General features: G+C 36.5%; 1 protein-coding gene across 3 annotated transcripts in view; it reads left to right on the plus strand.

Annotated features, from left to right (window-relative positions):
* Positions 1–22,580, plus strand: part of FOXN3 (forkhead box N3) — a 244,485-nt gene that overhangs the window by 61,285 nt on the left and 160,620 nt on the right. For 2 of the 3 annotated variants that reach the window (XM_083375499.1, XM_083375500.1), the window contains one exon: positions 4,240–4,796. In XM_083375499.1, coding sequence (XP_083231625.1) covers positions 4,254–4,796 — 543 coding nt within the window. In that variant the 5' untranslated portion in view covers positions 4,240–4,253. Of the gene's footprint in view, positions 1–49; positions 154–4,239; positions 4,797–22,580 lie in introns of those variants that run through there. The other variant, XM_083375501.1, reaches the window with a different exon arrangement.

Below are 22,580 nucleotides of genomic sequence, written 5' to 3' on the forward strand. Positions count from 1 at the left end.
TGCGTGCGTTGAGTGTGCGGTGGGGCGTTTTTGTCTTTCTGTGTAGATTCCCGTTTCTTTCAACTATATAATTCCTTCGCTGGAAAGATTGCGTAAGATTCTCTCTGCATTGGAATAGAAAGAAGGGGCAAGCCGAGAGAGAGACAAGAAAAGGTGAATGGGCGCAAGACGCAGTAAAATCAGTTTGGAAATGTCTCAAACCAACTTCCTGTTCGTCTTGAAAATAAAGGGATGTAAATTCTCTTGGTATTGTCAGGTGAATCGGGTCGAGCCGAGAGTTTGCAGGCACGACCCGAATGTGTAAGTTTGTCATTGCTGCTCTAGTTCTAACTGATAAGAGACCCTTGACGAAGAGTTGGTGTGGTGTTTTAAAGTTGGGGAGGATGGGAGTTTGAGGACGAACTCGACCTTTACAACATCTCAAATAATATGTTTGGTGTTTTGTTTTTTTTGCGACAGGGATTGCTTCCAATCGCTTCCTGTAGTTTGGGGGAGCATTTTTTTTCCTTTTAAGTTTTAAAATCCCGTCGTTGTGGGTTTTTTTTTTAAGTAGTAGTATGAGTTTTAGGATTAAGACGGCAAATTTTTGAAATGATTTTTAGAGAAATAGATTCGTAAGCTCTTGGGGGAGGCGTATATGAAGGCGTGATGTAGAAGATAGGCCAATGCAAGGTTTAAGATATCTGACCAGCATTGAAGGTATGTTCGCTGCAAATGGCACTGTATAGACATAAGTGCAGTTTTCCAGTCGCCTAGCAACGCTATTGATTGATTTGAATCCCAGCCAATCAGCGGCGTCCTTCTCCCCTTCAAATGTTTTTGACAAGTACAGAAGGGAGTGTAGGCAAAGTGCAGTCTCTGCTCTGTTCTTCACTTAAAAGTATTGACCTGCTGTTTATATATATATATATATATATATATATATATATATATATATATATATATATATATATATATATATATATATATATATATATATATATATATATATATATATATATATATAAAATGTATGTGTGTGTGTGTGTATTCAAATGTAGTCTTCAAATATATTTCGCTGCATAGATATGCATTATTTTGAGAAACAGCAATAACAGTAATTCCTTTTTGTACATTGTTTCAGTTTTTACAATTCTAAATATTAAAAACTGGCTCTCTCAAGCAACAGTAATGTTCATTTTACACACAGTGATGTCAAATTCTGGGGACATCTGACAGCTACCTCTTTACAAAGTATTCGTTGCTGGTTAGTGTGTAATTGTTTGGTTAGAATTCTTCAGCCCCCCCCCCCCCATTTCGTTAATTAGAAATGGCAGGAAAGTATTCCTTTACAGTTAGAATCCAGTTGAGGAAAACTCAGCTACGTTTCTAAAATTTATTTTGCTGTATACTTTTTTCCTTCATGTAAATCTAAACTAGAATTTCTCTTTTCCGTAATTCAGCTTAGGTTATGAAATTGTCTGCTGTTCTTTCAACTGAAATGCTGCAAACTTTGTTCTTGAAACTGTACAGTTAGGTCCCGTTTCTAGAATGGACGAAAACGTGCTATTTTTTGCATCGCTTCTGAAAACTCTTATCCTTGTGCGCACAAAAGAGGCACTTCTTATAGTTTCCAAGCTGTGGATGTTGAAATGTACATCATATAATGCACATTTCAATAAAATCTGTCCTTCAGTCATGTGCAACATTTCTCATTAAGTTATTTAAGTTTTCCAATGATTATTAGAATCCATGAGACATTTACAGCATGATCCAAAGTCTGCCCTTGTAGTATTCAGTGGCTTTTACTCTATATAACTATAAATAAAATCACATGCTTAAAACATGTAGTAAAGTGGTTGTGGCGGTTAAACCAGACATGTTTAGTGGATTGTAATTTTAATTAACTCAGATCATGTGGAAAACCATGCAGTTGACCCTGAATCTATAGAATTGGAAAGAGTTGCTAGTTTATCATAAGCTCTTAGAAGTCACTAGTTTTTGTGTGAAAATTGATGGTATTATACAGTCCTTTGGGAGAATGCTGGCAAGTAAGCAAATTAAACTGAAAGAGAGCAGCATGTTGTCATAGCAACAGAGCAATTAAATTATGTTGTCAGCCATGATATAATTTTCCTATTTAAAAGCTTGCTCATGGGATATAAGTTCTCTGTACTGAATGCATTTGGCTACATTGCTTTCAACTAAAGGCGGGGAGATTAATGTTTTAGGGATACACGTTGCAGTAATCTCCCTTACTTCCCCAGTGCTTCCATGTTTCAATGTACTAAGAATGTCTTCACTAGGCAGCATTTCTTGACACTGAAACAGCATTGTGAAGAAAAACAGCATTGAAAACCCTCCTTGAGCAATGTTTCCGGGTACTTCCACTACCTCTTCCCCTTCTTCCAATGGAGAGAGATGTAGTTTCCATATGTAACTTTAAAGAACATCTTAATCACATTTTTGTTTTTAATGGTTGAACTTTGTTTTAAGAGTTACCAGTACATTTTCTCATTAGTAGCAGTGTGGTATGAAATAGATTCATTTAACTTTTTCACCTATTTTTATATTTTTGTTCAGTTTCATTTTTATTCAACTCTTTTATCCAAGAATCTTGCTCTTTTTCTTCTTGTGTTTTTTCTTCAACTTACCTTACTGACCTCTTATGTAATTGTAATTTATTTCATTGTTTTGAAACATCAGCATCAAGTCTTTTACATAGATTTTTGATATTTCATATCTTATTAAATTATTGCGATTTTTTTTTTTACATTCACCTTTTCAACATGCAGCTTTGGGTTGTCTACTTGGTTTCCTATCCAAGTACTAATTAGGATACATACTGTTTAATTTATTTCCATCAAACGGCTAAAAAGGCTTATTAAACAAATATAGAAAAAGAAATACTGTAAAGAATGATAAAAGAAATACATTTATTTTAATTTAGAGATCCTAGTTTTATAGTGATGTGTGAACATGTTTGAACTTTGATTATATTTGTGGTATGCTTGTTCAAACTGTGCCCAAAGCAACCAGTATTATCTTTATAGTTAGCATGGAATTTTGCATCTGGCAGAAATACAACTAACATGAGCAACTTAGCCTATACTTTCTCTGTCATAAAAGCCTTGATTGACCAAAGCCATGATGTGGAGTGATGGTCAGTATCTTGAGGATGACAATAATATATGGAATACTATTGAAGATAGATAAAATATTGAATTGTTAATCAACTTGTTTCAGATAAAGAGTAAAAAGCTTAAGATGTGGCTTTGATTGCTTAATCTTGATAATGGAATTCAGGTTTAATAAGTTTGTAATGCTTTCTCAAATACTTCCCTAACAAATATCAGATAGTTAGGCTATTTGTTTGTACACATTTTCTAGCTTTGGTTAGCCTGATCTATTTTTGCATACTATTCTCTGAGCCCAGTATAGCAACAACAGTATCTACTGATCAGTGTATGACATCACTGTTCATGCTTTTTTCTAAGTCATGCTTATCACATTTAGTGTTTACTGTAATTTCAGCTAAATTTGTTGTTGTGGGGGTGAATTCTTTTTCTGTATATGCATCTTTTCTCTGCTTCTCTAAGTTGTATTTAGATCACTGAAACTTAATTCTGAATGCATACCACAAATTCTGTTGCAGTTTCTTTGGGAAGCTAAGTGAATGCTTGGTTTGTGTGTGTGTGTGTGTGTGTGTGTGTGTGTATAAACATGGAGTTTTGCCTGTTTGTGTGTTTTGCCAAAGTTAGAGAGGCTATAATTATAATATGGCTGTGTTCACACTGGAAGTGAAACAGCTGAAATTAACATGAAGCAACTGGTCTTAAGCTCTCAATTTTGCATGGTTATTACAAACAGTAACAATTATTATGACCAGTGATAGTGGAGTCCATACTAATATGCTTGTTTGGGAGAAAGTACAATTGATAGCTTTAGTTTATTTTTCAAGTGAATGGATAAAGCATGACAGTCTTAGTTTAAAAGGGCATAACCTATTTTTGTTGTTTATAGGCAGAAAAATTAATGTATTTCAAAAATGCAATAATATTTATTGCAAAAATTAAAATTCCATCATTGTCTTATTCTTTGAATGTTGCTTATATCAGTCTGGATATGCGTGGGTGGGAAGGGTGCATAGTTACTAGACTTCATAAAAAGCCCCAGTGCAGACTAGGAAAATGTTTGAATGTTATTTTCTTTTTATCTATCTAACTTTTTTTCTTGTAAAATTTGGTTTTATTTTATTAGGAGCCTCAGACTAAATGGGTCCAGTTATGCCTCCTAGTAAGAAGCCAGAGGGCTCAGGAATTACCATTTCCAGTGGACTGAGCCAGTGTTACACAGATGGTGACCTATCAAAAACTCTACAAGATGAGGAAGACTTAGATTTTTCTTTGCCTACTCTTCGATTGGAAAAAGGTCCTATAGAAGATGAAGAACTTACCAATTTGAACTGGTTACATGAGAGTAAGAACTTGCTGAAAAGTTTTGGGGACTCTGTCTTAAGAAGTGTTAGCCCAGTTCAAGACCTGGATGATGATACCCCTCCATCTCCTGCTCATGCTGACATGCCCTATGATGCCAAGCAGAACCCTAACTGTAAACCACCATATTCATTTAGCTGCCTCATATTTATGGCCATTGAGGACTCTCCAAACAAACGGCTTCCTGTGAAGGATATATACAACTGGATTTTGGAACACTTCCCTTATTTTGCAAATGCTCCTACTGGATGGAAAAATTCTGTGAGGCATAATCTGTCATTAAATAAATGTTTTAAGAAAGTGGACAAAGACAGAAGTCAGGTGAGGCTGGAATAATGTCTGTAAAATCCATTTAGTCTTCTAATCTTTATTACTACTTTGGGTTTGGGCTTTTTTTGTGTTTTTTTTGTTCTAGTTAAAATGGATCAAGCAGTCCTGTGTCTCCTCTTTCCTCTCTCCCAGTATTACTTCATGCATTTGAAGAAATAGTATTTACTCTCAAGTGGTTCATTTATAAAACATTGAATTTTTTTTGTCTAGACAGCTGTAAGATATTGTTTGTATAAATATGTAGTATGCATTTTTAAATTCCATTTTATCTCTCTCTCTACAATACCAATATAGGGTATTTTGTTTTACTGATGATTTTGAGACATACCAGGTGCCTGTAATCACATAGAATGAGTTGAATACTATGCTTGGCTTTATATACGTCTGTGCAGTTTTTGCTTCTCTTCCATTTTAATTGAATGTAAAGAAATTGATTTCTTACGTATAGTGTTGCATGCACAGACATTTGCAATCTTGCAGTTTTCTCTTTATTACTAAACAATTTTACCATTTTTATATTAATATTAATATTTTTATATTAATATTTCATTTATAAACATCTGCTGTAACTTTGGTTTATTTTGGGTTGCTTCCATGCAAGGAACTGGTGAGATCTATATCTTAAGTTCAGTAAAATTCACAGATGGGGAAAAAATCTAGTATCAAAAAATTTATTTTTGGTTTCTGTTTGTGTAACTTCGGATAAAGTATTTGAACTAAGGAGAAGTGAAAGTCTTTAAGTTTTGCAAAAAAGAAAAGCACTGTGAGTTGAGATAAATAGCTTATATACAGATATTCCATTCAGGATTGCATCTTTACAGAAGATGTACTTAGTCTCTCTGGTCTGTATTTTATCACAGGCAGCAGATCTGCAGATTTAAGCAACGGCTGCCTAATTGTTTGCATTAAAGAAGCAAGAATTGAATGTAGGACCATCTTTATACCAACCTTGTTCTCTGTGTTTGGAGAATGATCTCTTGCCATTGTTAGTTGTTGAATTATATCATCCAGCCTTTTATTGAATCTGTTATGATATAAATCTTCTTGGAGCTGCTTCTGAGACAAAACAGTATTTCTATTAGATGGTAACTCTTGTTGGTAAAATGTGAAAGCTGAGATTAAGAGTGATTTCAGGAATGTTTATTATATCTTGCACAGCTGTGTTAGAAGCAACACATGAATGATATCTGTGCAACATGGTGTTACTATGATTTATGTCTTATCTCTATCAAATCTAATGCATTTTAGACTTTCTGTGAGGCACAGCAGTCAAAAGTCTTAAAAGTGCATGGTACTAAGATCAATACCATTTGAATTAAAAGCAGTTTTTGATTTTAAAAAATATGTATATTTGTGCAACATTTTCTTTCTCCAAAATGCTAGTAAATGTAAATAACCTACTGAGGTATTTGGTAACCCCTGTTTGAGGAAAAGATATTTGATATTCAACAGGCTGAAGCAAATGTTGCAGATTATTTTGAGCATTCTTTGGTGTTGGATTCTTTTGGTCGTGCCTGTGTGTATGTGTAAATATCAGAAGTAAGGAATAATGCAAGCATAACATTTTTTCAGATGTTTTTCTTTCAACTATTCTGCTATTACCTTTCTGTACTCATGTCCCACTTTCCTTTGGGATCAAGCAGCCAGATACTCTTATTTCTGTTGTGTTAACATCTCTTCCAGCTGTTTGTAATCTCCTACTGAGAGACTGATGAAGGTTTTTAAAATGTGATATTAAGTTATAAGTGGAGTGGATGTATTAACTTAAAAATCAAGATGATTTAGTCATGAATTGTTAGGGAAAAATAAAGAACACCTTTAAATCAAGTTTCTAGTTTGCACTTTCAATATTTCTTTTAAAAGATGCATTGCAGTTGCTAGCTCTGTTTTGATTTTTTTTTACATCTAAATAAAAACGCATACTCTTAATATGTTCACATGTTACACTGAAGTACACTGAACCAAAAACTAATCAACGTATTTTAGCCTAATATCCAGAAACAGGATAAATTCATGTGTTATCAAGTTTTTGAAAACTGAATTGAGTAAACTATGGTTAGGTTAACCAGTATAAAAATATATTGCACAAATGTATCGTCTATGTTAAAGCATATAGGTAGTCTGTGACTTATAACCAAAATCAGGGCTCCTTATAGTTGTAAGTGGTCACAATAGTAAGTTGAGACACCATGTGACTGAACTGAATTTTATGACTGTTTTTATGATGTTCATGGAGAAATTCACTGTTGTTAAGTGAATCACATCACTAGGTGAATCCAGCATATCCACTGGGTGCTTTTTGCCATTTTCTGCTGGAAAGTGGCAAAACGTCTCAAATTGTGTCACATGACTGTGATGCTGCAGTCAGTTGTAAACATGAGCCGGTTGCTAAGCGCCCAAAATGCAATCATGTGACTGGTGTGTGTGTGGTGGTCATAACTTCAAGGATAGGCAATAGGTAGCTTTTTTGAAGTCCATCCTAACTTTGAATGGTCATGATGAAATTATTATGTCAAGGATTACCTTTACAACACATTCCACATAGATACGCTGTAATCTAGGGCATGAAACAGTTCTGTTTCTCCAGGGGATGGGGACGATTGGACTATAAATTCTATGCTTCTCAGCAGCATTGTCTATGTTAGATGGGATATGAGTTTGAGGATTTCGAGTTAAACTCAAATATAAAGTACTGGCTTGAGAATATTATCTTACACAAAGAATGTATTCATTTTTAGGCCAGGCATCTAGATCAGTATTTTTCAACCTTTTCACAGATTGTACCACTTTTAGGATATGGCAATATTCAAGTACCATCAGTCGCTTAACAAGGTGTCAAAAACTTGATGACCCAAAATAGAAAAAAAGCGATAAAGTACAGCTAGTCTTTGACTTACAACAATTCGCTTAGTGACTATTACAACAGCACTGAAAAAAGTGACTTATGACCATTTTTCAAACTTATGACCATTGCAGCATTCCCCAGGGTCACGTGATGTACATTCAGATGCTTGGCAACTGATTCATGTTTATGGTGGTCACAATGTTTGAGGGTCATGTGATCCCCTTTTGCAACTTTCTGACAAGCAAAGTCAATGGGGAAACCAGATTCACTTAGCAATTAGTGTTACTAATTTAACAACTACAGCGATTCATTTATCAAATGAGGCAAGAAAAGTCATAAAATGGGACAAAACTCATTTAACAAATTTCTCACCTAGCAACATAAATTTTGGGCTCAGTTGTGGTCATAGCTTGAAGACTATCTGTATACTCACACCACACTTTTAATGGGAAACTTGTGCCTATTTCTCTGACATTAATCTTTGCACTGTTCTATCCCCTTCTCTCCCTCTGCTTGTCTCAAAGAAGCCTCTCCTCTTCTTTGTCCCTCTTTCCCCATCCCCTTCTCTTTCCCCATGGTCTTTTTTTCTCCCCCCTCTCCCACCAAACCTCCTCCTTTTATATCCTCTCCTCTCTCCCTCCTCCTCCTCCTCCTCCTCCTCCTCCTCCTCCTCCTCCTCCTCCTCTCTTCTGTGCAACTCCAGCTGACTCCTCTCCTCCAGGCTGCAAGCTGCTCCATCTCTTTTTCTGTCCTCTTTCCCCATCAACTTTTTTTCTTTCTCACTCTCCTGCTCAAACTACCTCTTTTATACCCTCTCCTCTCCTCCTTTTCTCTTTGGTGTGACTCCAGCTGACTCCTCTCCCCCAGGCTGCGTGCTGCTCCCAGAAATGCCAATCATCTGGAGCCCCACGCCAATCTTGGGTGCTCAGCAGAGCCCCTGCAACACCGCAGCTCCAGCTGACTCTCCCACAGGCCTGTGCGGCGGTGCTGCCACTTTAGCTCATTCCCCCACTACACTTTTACACTTTTTTTTACACTTGTTTTTTACAGTGCTTTTCAACCCGTGGTACACACACCATCTGCCAGGTGCTGAAGTACCACCAGTGGTAAGTGTGCCCCGGGTTGAAAAGCACTGATCTAGATTTTCTTTTTTTTATGCTATTAGTTACAACAGCGCTAAGGTGCTAGTAATGCCAGTTTATAACTTGAAGACTGAACAAATTGCAGAGCTCAGCTAATTAGCACTCATTAAATAAGTATGTATGGCCTCAGTGACATATGCATTGATACTTTGGGGATCAAACTTGAAACTTGATGCATTGCCAATGTATTTCTCTTTTTGATTAAGTCTCAAAAATACTTTCCTATACTTGGAAGAAAAGCATTTTGGATATTTCTTGTACTTAACATGTAAGTTTATAGATCTGATAGTTTTTACTGCAGTTTATTGTAAAATATCAAAATACTATTGAAGTTTGGTTCATGGACTCCATTTGAAGAGATGATTAGGCATTACTTTACTTTATTTGTCCAGAACCTGTTTGTTTAACTCTTCAGATGGTAGACAGAATGGAAATATTGTAAATAGATTTTGAAAAATATGTAATATGGAATGCCATACGGTAGCCCTTGAATTACAACAGTTTGTTTAGTGAACATTTGAAGTTACAGTGGCACTGGAAAAAATGACTTATGACCTTTTTTTTCACTCAAGACCATTGCAGCATCTCCATGGTTATATGATTTGGATGCATGGCAATTGGTTCATATTTATGATGGTTGCAGTGTCCCGGGATTATGTGATCATCTTGTGCAACCTTTTGATAAGCAATTCTATAACAACCATGTTATCAACTTGACAACTGCAGTGATTCACTTAACAAATCTTTCGAGAAAGATGGGGCAAAACTCATTTCACAAATGTCTTGCTTAGCAACTTTAATTTTGGGCTCAGTTGTAATTTTAAGTCAAGGACTATACCATTTGAATAATTCCATTGTGAGCTCTAATTTCCATGATGTTATGATGGATGTAAGGTGTTATACAACCTTATGCATTTGTGTTGCTCTTTGAATATTTTTCTGTTAGTTATTCTGTGAAATAAGGTGACTGAGGAAAAAATATAAATAACAATTTTATGAAATCTTTGCCTTCCTTATGAGTAAAGTTTACATCCTGTAAAAGCAACAGATGCCACTGTATTTTTACATTGGATTTTCCTTTACTTCTTTATATACTTCCTAACTTTTATAATCTTTGAAGCGGTAAAATGATTAAAAATCTTTTTATCCAAAGTTGTTATATCCCTAACTGCTTTGTTTTATTGTTGTTGCAAAGTGTAATTGTAATTTAAAAAGTGGTTTATCTTTATTCAGAATTTGAGTTATGTAATTCCCAAAATAGAACCTTATAATTTGGTTTCAGCATGTCTGAAGATTTTTTTTTAACATGCAGCTCAAAACTTTCCCAAAATAATAAAAAAGCAAAACTTAGCCAGGACTAAGTTGTACATAACATCCCAAATCTCTTTAGCATTTGAATTAATGTTTTTCTCTTTTCTTTCTTAAGGTTTTTATTCTTTTGGCAGTTCAGACTCAGTTTTGTTCACCTGAAACTTTTTAGTGATTTAATGTTCTGTTGAAATTCATTAGAACTTTGTCATGCACTTGGCACCATTTTCTGTTTCAGAAAGAGAGCAAATTGAGGTACATAACAATTAAATGGGAAATAAATGATCATTTATTTTAGACTTCCCTTTATAAAATTGTCTTATTATCCTGAGTATCAGTATATGTATAGTATGTGCTTTGGGGCTATAAAACATTTGGGATGCTGCAAGAGCTGGTTTGAGGAGTTTCTTTTTTTTAAAGCAAACTCTAGAAAATGGTTTGCATTAACCTTGATTTTCAGAGAATAGGATAATTATGCTTGCCATTTTCCTGTTAGATTTATTCCCATGAGTTTAGGGATATTTCCAATAGAACAGAGGTGGGAGGCAAGCTACAGCAGAAAGGAAAAATTCCTAGAAATCAAGAACACCCCCCTTCCCTTGTTCAAGCATCGTTTATTTATCCTTTGTCAATCCTGATTTTGATCCAAATGTTTTAAAGAACTCTTTAAGAATATTGGTTTGCCCTTTTGGTATATTTGAGCGCAACATGTTATATTAAACATAAGGTTTAAGCTATACAGCAGGGGTGTCAAACTCGCAATGTCACCTGATGTGTCACGATGTATCACCACTTTTTTTCCATTGCCGGCAATGGGGTGGGTGCAGTTTCGCCATGACGCATCTGGCCCATGGGCTGGCAGTTTGACACCCCTGCTATACAGGGATAGGCAGAACATTGTTAAAAGTGAGCAAGCTATGAGAGTTGTTAAACTGGATATAGATTCAGTCTATATATTCTTAAGACAGCAAGAAAAAAATCTTACAGAACTTACCTGGAAGGGAAAAATAGATTGAATTGCGAATAGCAAAAGTTACAAAAGTAAAGTAAATGGATAAGCATATGAATAACTTTGGTCAACTGTGAATTAAGCCAGATAAGGGCTTTTTTACTTCAGCCTCATGCCTTTCTGATAGCTACCTTTAAAGAAAAGAAAGTTGCTATCACTGCTTGGAGAGTTGCTTACTCCTCTCCAGTGGAGTTAAAACATAAATATAAGCTTGCATTTTAAAATCCTTTTAGTTCTGGGAATTTGTGAGCATTTATAAACTGATGTTGATTCTTACTGCTTTTTTTCCAGTTATGAATATTATTTTCACTTTTGTAAAGGTAAAGGTAAAGGTTCCCCCGCACATGCGTGCTAGTCGTTTCCGACTCTAGGGGCCGGTGCTCATCTCCGTTTCATAGCCGAAGAGCCAGCGTTTGTCCGAGGACGTCTCCGTGGTCATGTGGCCGGCATGACTAGACGCCAAAGGCGCACGGAACGCTGTTACCTTCCCACCGTAGTGGTCCCTATTTTTCTACTTGCATTTTTTACGTGCTTTCGAACTGCTAGGTGGGCAGAAGCTGGGACGAGTAACAGGCGCTCACTCTGTTACGCGGCACTCGGGATTCGACCCGCCAAACTGCCGACCTTCTGATCGACAAGCTCAGCGTCCTAACCCACTGAGCCACTGCGTCTTTTGTAATAATATGTAAAAGAAATGCTTCTTGGGGTTTGGAATGCTTTGTTATTTTATAAATTTTATAAAATATAAATTCATTTATAAATTCAGTGGTAGTGTTGGAAGAAAAGTCTTCATCAAGGTTCCATCCAAGCTGGGAATAAACCTGGCGACTGCTTTAGGAAGAAGTTTGTAGTTTATTGAAGAGGAGAAACAGACAGGAAGATGGCTGGCAGAAAAGAAGGGCTGAACACATGTAGGGAGTTGGTTTTTATACCCTCTGGAGCCTATTCTTTGGAGCTGCTTCCAGTTCCTGTTTGAGGTTATTTCCTGTGTCATGAACTTTTGACCTGAGTCTGAGTGTGCCTTTCTGGTATTCTGATGGTGGTGGGTTAATCCTATTATGCCCTGTCTTAGAGTTTGGGTGGGGTATGTAGATTTTAGATCTTTGTCTTCTTAATCTCCCAGCTGGGAGCCTGCAACCTTCCTGGATTTACATCTGCATTTGTACAGAACTGGTTTCTGCTTGGGGAAGGGAGACCTGGGGCTATTAAGAAAACTGGGCATGCTTTCTTGCCTCTTCAAGATCCTTTAAGGAAATATATTTTCCTGCCCTTTTAATATTTCCTTCTCTGGGGAGCTGAGTTCCCACACTAGGGCACAATTTTTAAATATTTGTTGAATATAGCAACACTGGTTAGAGGTTTACACTCTATTAAGTCATAAGCCATAGGGTTACACAATATGCTAAGTGAAAACTTATACTGTATTATGACTTGGTCTATTATATGAACAAATCTCATGCAAAACGTTTCACTCAGTTTAGAAACTACATTCACTTGTTGGAAGACTTTTTTTTCTGAGCTGCAACTGTGTTTTGAAGACTAATGTTTCCACTGTAATGAGAGTTTCAGAATTATTTATTTGGACTGCATGGTTTGGAAAGGTTTAAGCTATAAGATTTTAAAGGAACCCTTGTATTTAAACGTTTTTAAAACATGGTATTTATTTAAATCATTTTTACTCTTCCGTTTAAAAAATACATGAATTACAAAAAAGCAGTAACATAATAGTTGTTGATGTTGTTAGCTGCGAAGTTGTGTCTGACCCATCACGACCCTATGGACAACATTCCTCCAGGCCTTCCTGTCCTCTACCATCTGCTGGAGTCCATTTAAGCTCACGCCTACTGCTTCAGTGACTCCATCCAGCCACCTCATTCTCTGTCGTCCCCTTCTTCTCTTGCCCTCAATCTTTTCCAGCATTAGGCTCTTCTCCAGTGAGTCCTTCCTTCTCATTAGGTGGCCAAAGTATTTGAGTTTCAACTTCAGGATCTGGCCTTCTAAAGAGCAGTCAGGGTTGATCTCCTCTAGTACTGACCGGTTTGATCGCCTTGCAGTCCAAGGGACTCACAGGAGTCTTCTCCAGCACCACAGTTCAAAGGCCTCAATTCTTTGGCGCTCGGCCTTTCTTATGGTCCAGCTTTCACTGCCATACATTGCAACTGGGAAGACCATAATAGTACTGGTCCTGAAAAATAAACTTAAACACAGTTTGAAAGTAAGATTGGAAGTGGATAGCAAAATGAAGAAAATTGAAGCTCAAGCGGTAATTCCTAATATTAAAACATAAGTATGGCCCATCCAGATGAGATCAAAGGCTTATGCACTCCAGCAGTCTCTTCCCACATAATATGAGTATGTGAGCTGGAACAGAGACAATTCAGCATTATGAAAGGCTGCCATTAGGTAACAGTTCTTGGTGGCCAAGTTCTCTTTAATTACCAGTGGAATTGCTCAGCCTCCTCTTTAACTTGTTTTTTTTTGCTGTCGGGTAGAATCATTTTCCTTAAAATAGTGCAGGGAATAACTGTTTTTCAAGGTATGAAAACTCTATTATGGCATTACATATATTACTAACTTGCAAAAATTGACCAGCTTCCTAGGTTTAACAAAGAAAAACAAAAATGGTTTTTTTTTGTGCTAAGCATGGTGAAGACCATCCAATCTACCTGAGGAAAAGGGATCTGATATTCCTCTTGCTTGGTTAGCCTGCTGTATGCTTGGATGCAATTTCTGGTTGCCTGTAGCTACCAGTCTAGTACTTAAATACAAGGCTATGGGGAATACTCACTGACTTGTAAACTGTAGATATGGATACAGAAATGTGAGATGGTTTTTAACAACATATCTGAGATCAAAGATAAGAATCCCAAAAGTTCCTTGAGCACCTAATGTGTTGGGTGCTGTGTTCCTGTGAAGGATAACAATTATGGCAAAGATACAAGTAATAGAATAAATAGGTGCTGAAATACAAGAAATAAGCTAAGATGCTATTAAGCATTTTCTTGAAGAATCCTAACTTAAAACTGCCAAGGTGTGAGTGCTATCATTCATATAATAATTTGAACAAATGTGTAGGCCCAATTACTTTTTAACCTTAAGAATAAAAGCTTGGTAAACTGGATATGAGGGAGTGATTTTACAGTATCAGTTGGCCTAAATATATTGTGCCTCCTTCAGTATTCTTCATATTTAGCACAGATTTTGAATAGTTTTGTGTTATTAAGTTCAAAATCATGCTTCTTCTGTTTCATTGCTGTATTAGGACTACAGCTCCCAAAATTTCCAAGCAGCATGGTTCATCCTGGTTGCAAACTATTGGAGTTGAAATTTGCAATATCTTAAGAGGGCATCAGCTTGGGAAAGGGGGGTGGACCATATTTCCATATATAGTATTTCTATTTCGTTAGTCTAATGACTTATAGCTAAATGTCCCATTTTAATATATCCATATAGGTAGTTCTTTGTTACCAATTATAATTGGACCAGGAACACTGTTGCTAAGTGATGCACTTATTAGGCATATAATATGAATGCATTGACTTTGTTTAAAAGATCTGAAAGTCCTAGTTCACAATGTTAGGCAAATCCTGTGCATTTGCAGTATTCCACAGTCATGCGATCATCATCTGCAACGTCCAGCCAGCTACTCCATTGACTTTTGCTCATTGGAAACTGGCAGAGAAAGTTGTGAATGGCAATCATAGACTGTAGGATGCCTCAACATAATTGCAATCTGGTCACCAAGTGTCCAAATCACTATTTCCTGTCTGTGGAATACACTATGACAGCCAGAACTAAGAAGGCCCATCCTAAGTAACTTTGTTAAGTGCTATTGTAACTTTGGATAGTTGCTGAACAAGTGGATATTAAATTAAGACTAGCTGTATATGCTTTTAGATTAGGTTAACATTTTACTGTTCCCATATTGAAAACTCTTAAACTTTCGTGATAGGCACTATGAAAAAGAAAATCAAAATTAAGGAAGTGAATTTGAGAATCCTGAAGAAACATGTTTGGTTGGAACGGTATAAAAGGGCTACATAAACATTTGTTGCCAGTTCTTTTTTTTTTCTTCCTATAAATTAATTGTCAGCTTTTTTCCCTCCCACTTTCTCAAAATGTGAAGATAATGTAATTGTAATTGATAATGTAATTGATATATTGGATGTTTTCTTATGTGTGTCATTTTTGCAGCCCCAGGTCTTCGGCTTTGATGGTGGTGAGAGAAGAATGCTTGATATGTTAACAAATGCAGATGGCAAAAAAGATAATAGGAGGCAGCATTTTTTGTGTTTGTTCAAGAATGTTTAGTTGGTCATTGAATTGCCAAATCTTGCTGATAAGAATGTAACTTCAAGGCAGTCGATTTAGCCATCTCTCTGCTTTGATTAAAGAAAAGAACATAAATAATTTTGTTTTTATTTGGAAACTGCTTTTGGACTTTGTCCTTGAGATGGAAAAAAATGAAACTTTGATTTGGGTTTTGCTGATTAGATAAGTTTGCTGTTATAGAAATGGCTAGTATATATTATCATATAAAAATTAAAAAACGGAGTTTTATGTTACTACTACCTTATTCTACTGCACTAAAAGGATCGGAAGTGAATGATTTTCCCTTTATCCTTCTCTCTCCCTTATATTCGTGTTATTTTCATTTTTCTTTGTACTTCTACATTTTATATTATGATAAACTAATAAAATACTAAAAACAAAATCAAACTTCTTACAAAGCTATGTCAAGTTACAGAAATGACTTTTGTGTGCCTAAAATTTGAATGAATGATTTAGTTCTGTAACTTGAGTCTTGCAAGCATTTATTTTTTCTGTGAGTGAATATATCACAATGTGAGATCTTTCTTGCACTCCCAAGTACAGGAGATGTTAGATTAAGAAGGGTTTTTTGGCTAACAGAACAGTCCTGCCATTCTTGTGGGGAGAAATATGTATTTCTTAATTTCTAAGCCTTACTGGTTTATTGAGGTTGATGCGTGCTCTATTCTTTATCTCCATTGGGAGGGAATTAAGTATTCTAGCTCTTGAACTAGCATATATTCATTTTATGCTTTGAAAATGATTGGAATAACACAACTTCAGAATGCTAGCAATCCTTCACTGCATATAATACACCTTTGATTGTACTCAAAGGACCATTTTCGGTTCAACGTATATTTATATTTACTCTTTATTTACAGATTTTATAGTGATCTGTTTTAAATGTGTGTAATAATACAGTCTAGATCTGAATCTAATAGATAAGTGCCACTCGACATAAACAGTAGCTATTTCTATTTAATAAGGATGTAAATGTATCATTAATTTTTATAGGGATTTCTATCTTGCCTTTGCCCCGTAAAGTAAGTGTGAAACAACTCTCAGAGTCATATATTAAATAAAACACATCCTTAACAAATTTCTAATCATAAAATATCCTCAAATAATAATTGAGACAGCTATTTCTATAGATCTAATAGAAAATAAACAAGGAAACAAACGGAGGGTTTCGCCTGATATGTGAAAGAGTCAAGAAATGTGATATAGTTTGTCCTTTACTTTCCTAAATCCCACTGTTTATAAAGGAGCTTCTAGGAAAATCACATTTGATCCTAAGAACGATATTGCCTACTAATATTTTCTTCTCTTTTATAGAATAGATTAGGAGCCAGTACTCACTATAAAAAAAGATTGTTAAATACTGGGATTTCTCTGGATGGCTGAGCAACTCTCCTTAATGTTGTTAAATAATGTTAGATTTATGCTACACGCACTGGATTTTTTATTGTAAAATGTCTTCAAAGTTTTCTTCATGTGATGAAGTATGCTATTGACAGCTGTATATTAACAAGATTAATATTAAAGTCGTTTTAGATAGAAGTGGGGCATGGATGGAATGGCTGCTGAAAAACATTAGTGTCATTGCAAAGGTCTTTGTCAGTAAAATCAGCTTGTATGTACAAGCCTGAAGTCTTAATGATGGCATTGTAACTGTGACATGGGAGGTTCCCCCCCTTTTCTTTCTTTTCTTACTAGTAGAATTCCGTATCCATTTATTTGCTTGGTTTCCATCATTTGAATCCAGTAGTATGTCACCCATTTAGTGCCTTTCCTAGCTTTATTGCCATCTGGTCCTTGGCTATAGAGAGGAATTTTTCTTGTATATGTGACTCTGTAACAATGAGCATGCGGTTGATATGGAAAGTAAGCAGTTGCCTTAGCAACAGAGTTACTGATGTGGCAGTTCTTCTGCTTGCAGGCAAAAGATCTTGTTTAGTTCAAATGTATTATGGGGGTCTGCTATAATATGGTTGTGACCACTAGCGCTGTTGCAGGTAAGACGTCTGCAAGCATCTTGGTTGCAGCAGCTGAAATGTTTTTTTCCTAGCTAGGTTCATATAGGAAGAATTTGTCTGCCAACCTTATGCCATGGTGAATTTTATAAAATTCATACCAAGTTCATACCAAGAATGTTTCTTCTCAGCCCATGGCTTTATAGATGGGAGCCTTTCTGAGTCCGTTAATGCAGAGGCCGCCGGTTATATATTTTACAGTGCCATTTCTAATTGTGTCCATCTTCCTCCCAACTATTCTCCCTATAGCTTCTCTGAGTTTTGAAGAGTCTTTGCCTCTCAAATGGCATTCTCTACTCTACTCTTCTCTGGTATCTTGGGGTGTGTGTAAACTACTGAGAAGTGGGGGAATTCCTTGCTGAATACTACGCAATTCTAGCTCAAGGGGACATTAAAGCTCATAGTTCAGACATGTCAAACACAATGCCCGGGGGCTGGATCCGGCCCGCGAAGTGGTTTCATGTGGCCCGCAAAGCCATCCTGGAAACAGTGAGGGAACGGCCCCCACTGCCTTGGCCCTGGCCCAGAGACCCTCCTTCTGCCAGAGACGCTCAGATCTGTCCCACTCCTGCCCAGGCCCCCATAGGCACCCTTGATGCCAATGATGTAGAGCTGGCCATGCCCACCCAGTAGGCCATATGCACTCTAGCCATGTCCACCCAGTAGGCCACGCCCACCCTGGCCATACCCACCCGGCCCCCTGAGGGCAACCGCAATGCTGATGCGGCCCTCAATGAAATTGATTTTGACACCCCTGTCATAGTTAAAACCATTACATTTTAAAAGCGGAAACATTATTGAGATTGCTTTTTTTTTGCAAGGATAGGTTTTGACAAAAGCACCTTTTAACAAAATCTGACGAACCTGTTAACTGTTTTGCTCTCAGATTAATCTGAGTTCTTTCTCCTTAATTGTTTTATTTTTTTGCTTTAGCAGAGACAATTGCTTATAATTGAGTATGTTGGGGAATTTGCATATTGCATCCTCGATCACAGGATCTGAAAAGAAGGACATATAATAGAAACAATTCCATAAGCTCATTTTGAGAACTAATTCTGTTCTTATTTTGTTGATAGGGACAAGGTACAGTTTAATACAGTTTTAATGTATTTTTTTTAAAAAATAGTCAAGTCCATTGCCTCACTATTAAATTTTAAATGTTCTAAAAAGGGCTGCTTCTTATTATACTACATAGATTTTATTTATTGAAGTATAGTTTTAACATGTGCAGTTCCAGATGGGCCCCAATGGTATTTTTGTGGACTCTATAGCCCCATCTGATTACAGTTGCTATGTCAGTGGCATTGCAAAGGAGAACATCTATTAAAATTGTAATATAAATTGAATAAAAAATGTCTTTAAAATAGGTTTTTTAAAAGCAATCTCAGAACAATGGCAATTAGAGGCAAGATGAAGGAAAGCAAACACCAGCATTTTGCAGAAGGTTTTTTCCTTGCTGAACTTGCTATGATGCTCAGTTCCAACCCTCTTGACCTTCCACAAGAGCTTAAAGACCTGTTTCTGCCAGTTGGCTTGTGATACCAATGGAGAGGCTTCATGTTGGAGGGTGTTAGATTGATTAATACTAGATCTATCCTCTCCCCCTCTCAACATATTCCCTCCCCCTTCTCTCTTTAGCTACATTTATTTTTGTAGTATTGTATCTATATTATTATAATTTATACAGTTTTATCTTTCAATATTGTAAGTTGCCCAGAGTTAACATGTAGCAAAATGGGCAGCGAATAAATATTGCAAATAAATAATTCCAAATTCACTGCAACATGACTTTTAAGATTGGTAATATTACAGGTAGACCTCGACTTATGAGCACAATTGAACCAAAAATATCCATTGCTAAGCAAGGCACTTGTTAAGTGAGTTTTGCCCCATTTTGTGACTTTTGCCACAGTTGTTAAGCAAATCGTTGCAGTTGTTAAATGAATCATGTGGCTGTGAATCTGGCTTCTCCCATTGATTTTGCTTGTCAGAAGCTGGCTAGAAAGGTTACATGTGAGCCTGGGAAAGTGTAACTGTCATAAATACAGACCAGTTGCCAAATGCCCGAATTTTGAACACTTGACCATGGGGATGCTGCAGTGTTGATTAAGTGTGAAAAATGGTCATAAGTCACTTTTTTCAGTGCCGTTCTTTGAATGGTCACTAAATGAATGGTTGTAAGTCAAGAACTATTTGTACTTTGTAGTGCAGACATGTCCCAAAGCTGACAAGAAGATGTAATATTAGAAAACCTATACTGGTCACTCTATATTGCTATAATGTTTTTTTATAATTCAGGTTCATCACACTGATCTGCGTTGTCCTTGGTAATGATACAGAGATAAAACTACAGATAATAGTGGCATAGTTAGGAGCTGTCTATGCACTGAATGAGCTGGTTTATGAAAAATGACTACTGTGTTCAACAGTAACAGAAACAATTTTCTGATAAAATTTGCTAAGGACTGTGTATGACTTGATGCAGCTCTAGCAGGTTGCGTGCATTATTATTAGTTGAAAGATGTTAGATTTCTCCACTTTGATGTCCTCCAATGTATGGGAATTACAGCTCCATTAAGTTTGAAGAACATCAGATCAGGTAGACTTACATATACTGTGGTAGGCAGTGCTTTTTTTGTAAAAGAAAAAGGTGTCGGAACTCACACACGTCATATAACCCTCCTTGCCTACCCTACAAGGTTCCATCCAAAAAAGGTGCTGGAACTCTGTTCTGAGCGTTCTATGACAAAAAAAAGCCCTGGTGGTAGGTCTTAGTCTTAATTATATAGGAAAACACAGCTTGTTTAGCTCATATTCCAATAATTTTTCTCTTCCTTTTCCCAGTTCTAGGTCCAAGTCTGATGGAAACTCTATAATTAATGAATAAAACTTTCAGTAGAAAGAATATATTTTAAATGTCATAGAAACAAAACAGGAAAGGATAAGGATGTCATTTATTTATTTTGGACAGCTAGCTAAAAAACTGAAGGATACCTATAAAAAACAGTATTCATTATTCTGTGACTGTTTTCAAGTACCCAGAACATGTATAGCTTTCTAAAATCTACTAAATAGTAAATATTACATTGCACTATGCAATTTAAATTAGATTTTCTTTCCCATGGCATAGAACAGGGGTCTTCAAACTTGGCCCTTTTATGACTTGTGGACTTCAACTCCCAGAATTCCTCAGCCAGGCACGCTGGCTGAGGAAATCTGGGAGTTGAAGTCCACAAGTCATAAAAGGGCCAAGTTTGAAAACCTCTGGCGTAGAAGGTAATGTATGATCTCAGTGATGACTGTAGAGCTAAGATAATCAATACTTGATATATTCTGGTTCCTTTAGGTTGCTATTTTTCATGAAATATTCCTAAATTGATCTAACCAAATAAACAGCTTTCGAAAGATGCTAAGCAATCTAGATGAATTTATTCAAAACTTGTCTGAGCTTATTAAATAAGTCCTAAGATGTGTGCAAAACTGAGGCTTTTAATCTTCAGAAAGGTCATTTGAGGTACATAAGAGAATTAAACTTCACAGGAGTGTATAATATCCCTCTTATTGTCTGTTACTTCCTTTGTATGTGGTGAGAAGGAAAGCACACTTAAACTTCAATTAAAACTAAGCATTTTATGAAGTGGAACAATACTTGTAATGTTATATGTCTCAGTCTTAAAGCAGGATGAAGCTTTAGTGTCTGTAATGAAAACAAAAGAAGTAGAAACTCAGCAGTCTTGTTCTGACTAATTTTGGCTTTCTACTCCAGGCAATATTTTTTACACACCATACTCATTTTTGCTATTTTTATCCCTTTCTCAGGTGTGTGTTTGTTTGTCTGTGTGTGTGTGTGTGTGTGTGTGTGTGTGTGTGTGTGTGCACTCACTAAAATAAATGCTATTTCCAACTACAAATAGCAAGTGTGAATCTTTAAATATATCCAAGTCAAAAGTTGGATGTGAAATTTTATGTTGTGCAGTTTAAAAAGTTGATACTTCTAGTGCTGAGCAAGTATGTTTCTTAAATTTGGTTTTAAACTTATTTTTGGATAATTCATTTGGGAAGCAGTTGTGTGTAGATTTAATAGTTCTGATTATTGCATTATTGTTTACTTGTTCAACTAGTAAACAGGAAAAATGACAGCTGACACAAAAGAATTACAGGTAGTCCTTGCCTTATGACCGTGAATGAAGGGACTTACAACTAGTCCCAGAAATATGACCACTGCAATGACCCTGTGATCAAATTTGGGTGATGACAGCTTCCCTGAGCTTACGATTGCAGCGGCGCTTCGGCTCCCCCAGTCTCCTACCTTCTCTCCATCTATGCCTTTTGACCTCCTGTGTTCCACAGCCCCTGCCATCCTAGCTGTCCTTCACTGTCTTCATGCTCCCACTGCTGACCAGCATGCCCACCTCACCCTTCACAGGCAGTTGCTGGCTGCACGGGGCTTCTTTGCGGAACCTGAAAAAAATGAGCCCGCATGGCCAGCAGCTGCCTCACGAACGGCCAGGACGGGCAAACCTCGTTAGCAATGAGAGCAAGAAGATGTTTTTCACGCTAGGAGTGCAGGATGGTGAGAATGACTATGACTGGGACTCAGCTGGGTCTTCCTGGGGTGCCGAGGCTGTGCGCTCCAATGATGGGAGTGTCTTGGGCTTTGCATCACACGTGGGGCTGCTGAGCCGTCTAGAGGTGGCTGTAATCTCAATCTGACATTCTTAGAGAGGGGAACATAATTCTTTGTATATATCACTTCCCACATTTCAACATTGTTGAATTATTTTCCTTAGAAAGTTGTTGCAACAATGAATTTTCTTTCTAATTTAAAATAAAGTACTATGGAACTAAACTACGTATTAGGTTTTGAATATATTAATTTATTTATTTGTGAACTTTATTCATTGCCTGAATCCTAGGGGACTCCCACTGGCTTATAGAACTCGCAAAATAGAATACTGTGTAAAAATAAATATTATAATTAATTTTAAAAATAAAATCCAAAATTTATTTCCCCTACAATTAATGAGTTGAAATTTGTTTGGCACGGTGATACTCCTTATAATAATCTCTGAAGGTGTTTGAGAAGAGCTAGATTTACCTGGATCTGGAAGGCCATAAGGGTGGAGG

The sequence above is a fragment of the Vipera ursinii genome (genome assembly GCF_947247035.1).
Source record: "Vipera ursinii genome assembly, chromosome: 1".
NCBI lineage: Eukaryota > Metazoa > Chordata > Lepidosauria > Squamata > Viperidae > Vipera > Vipera ursinii.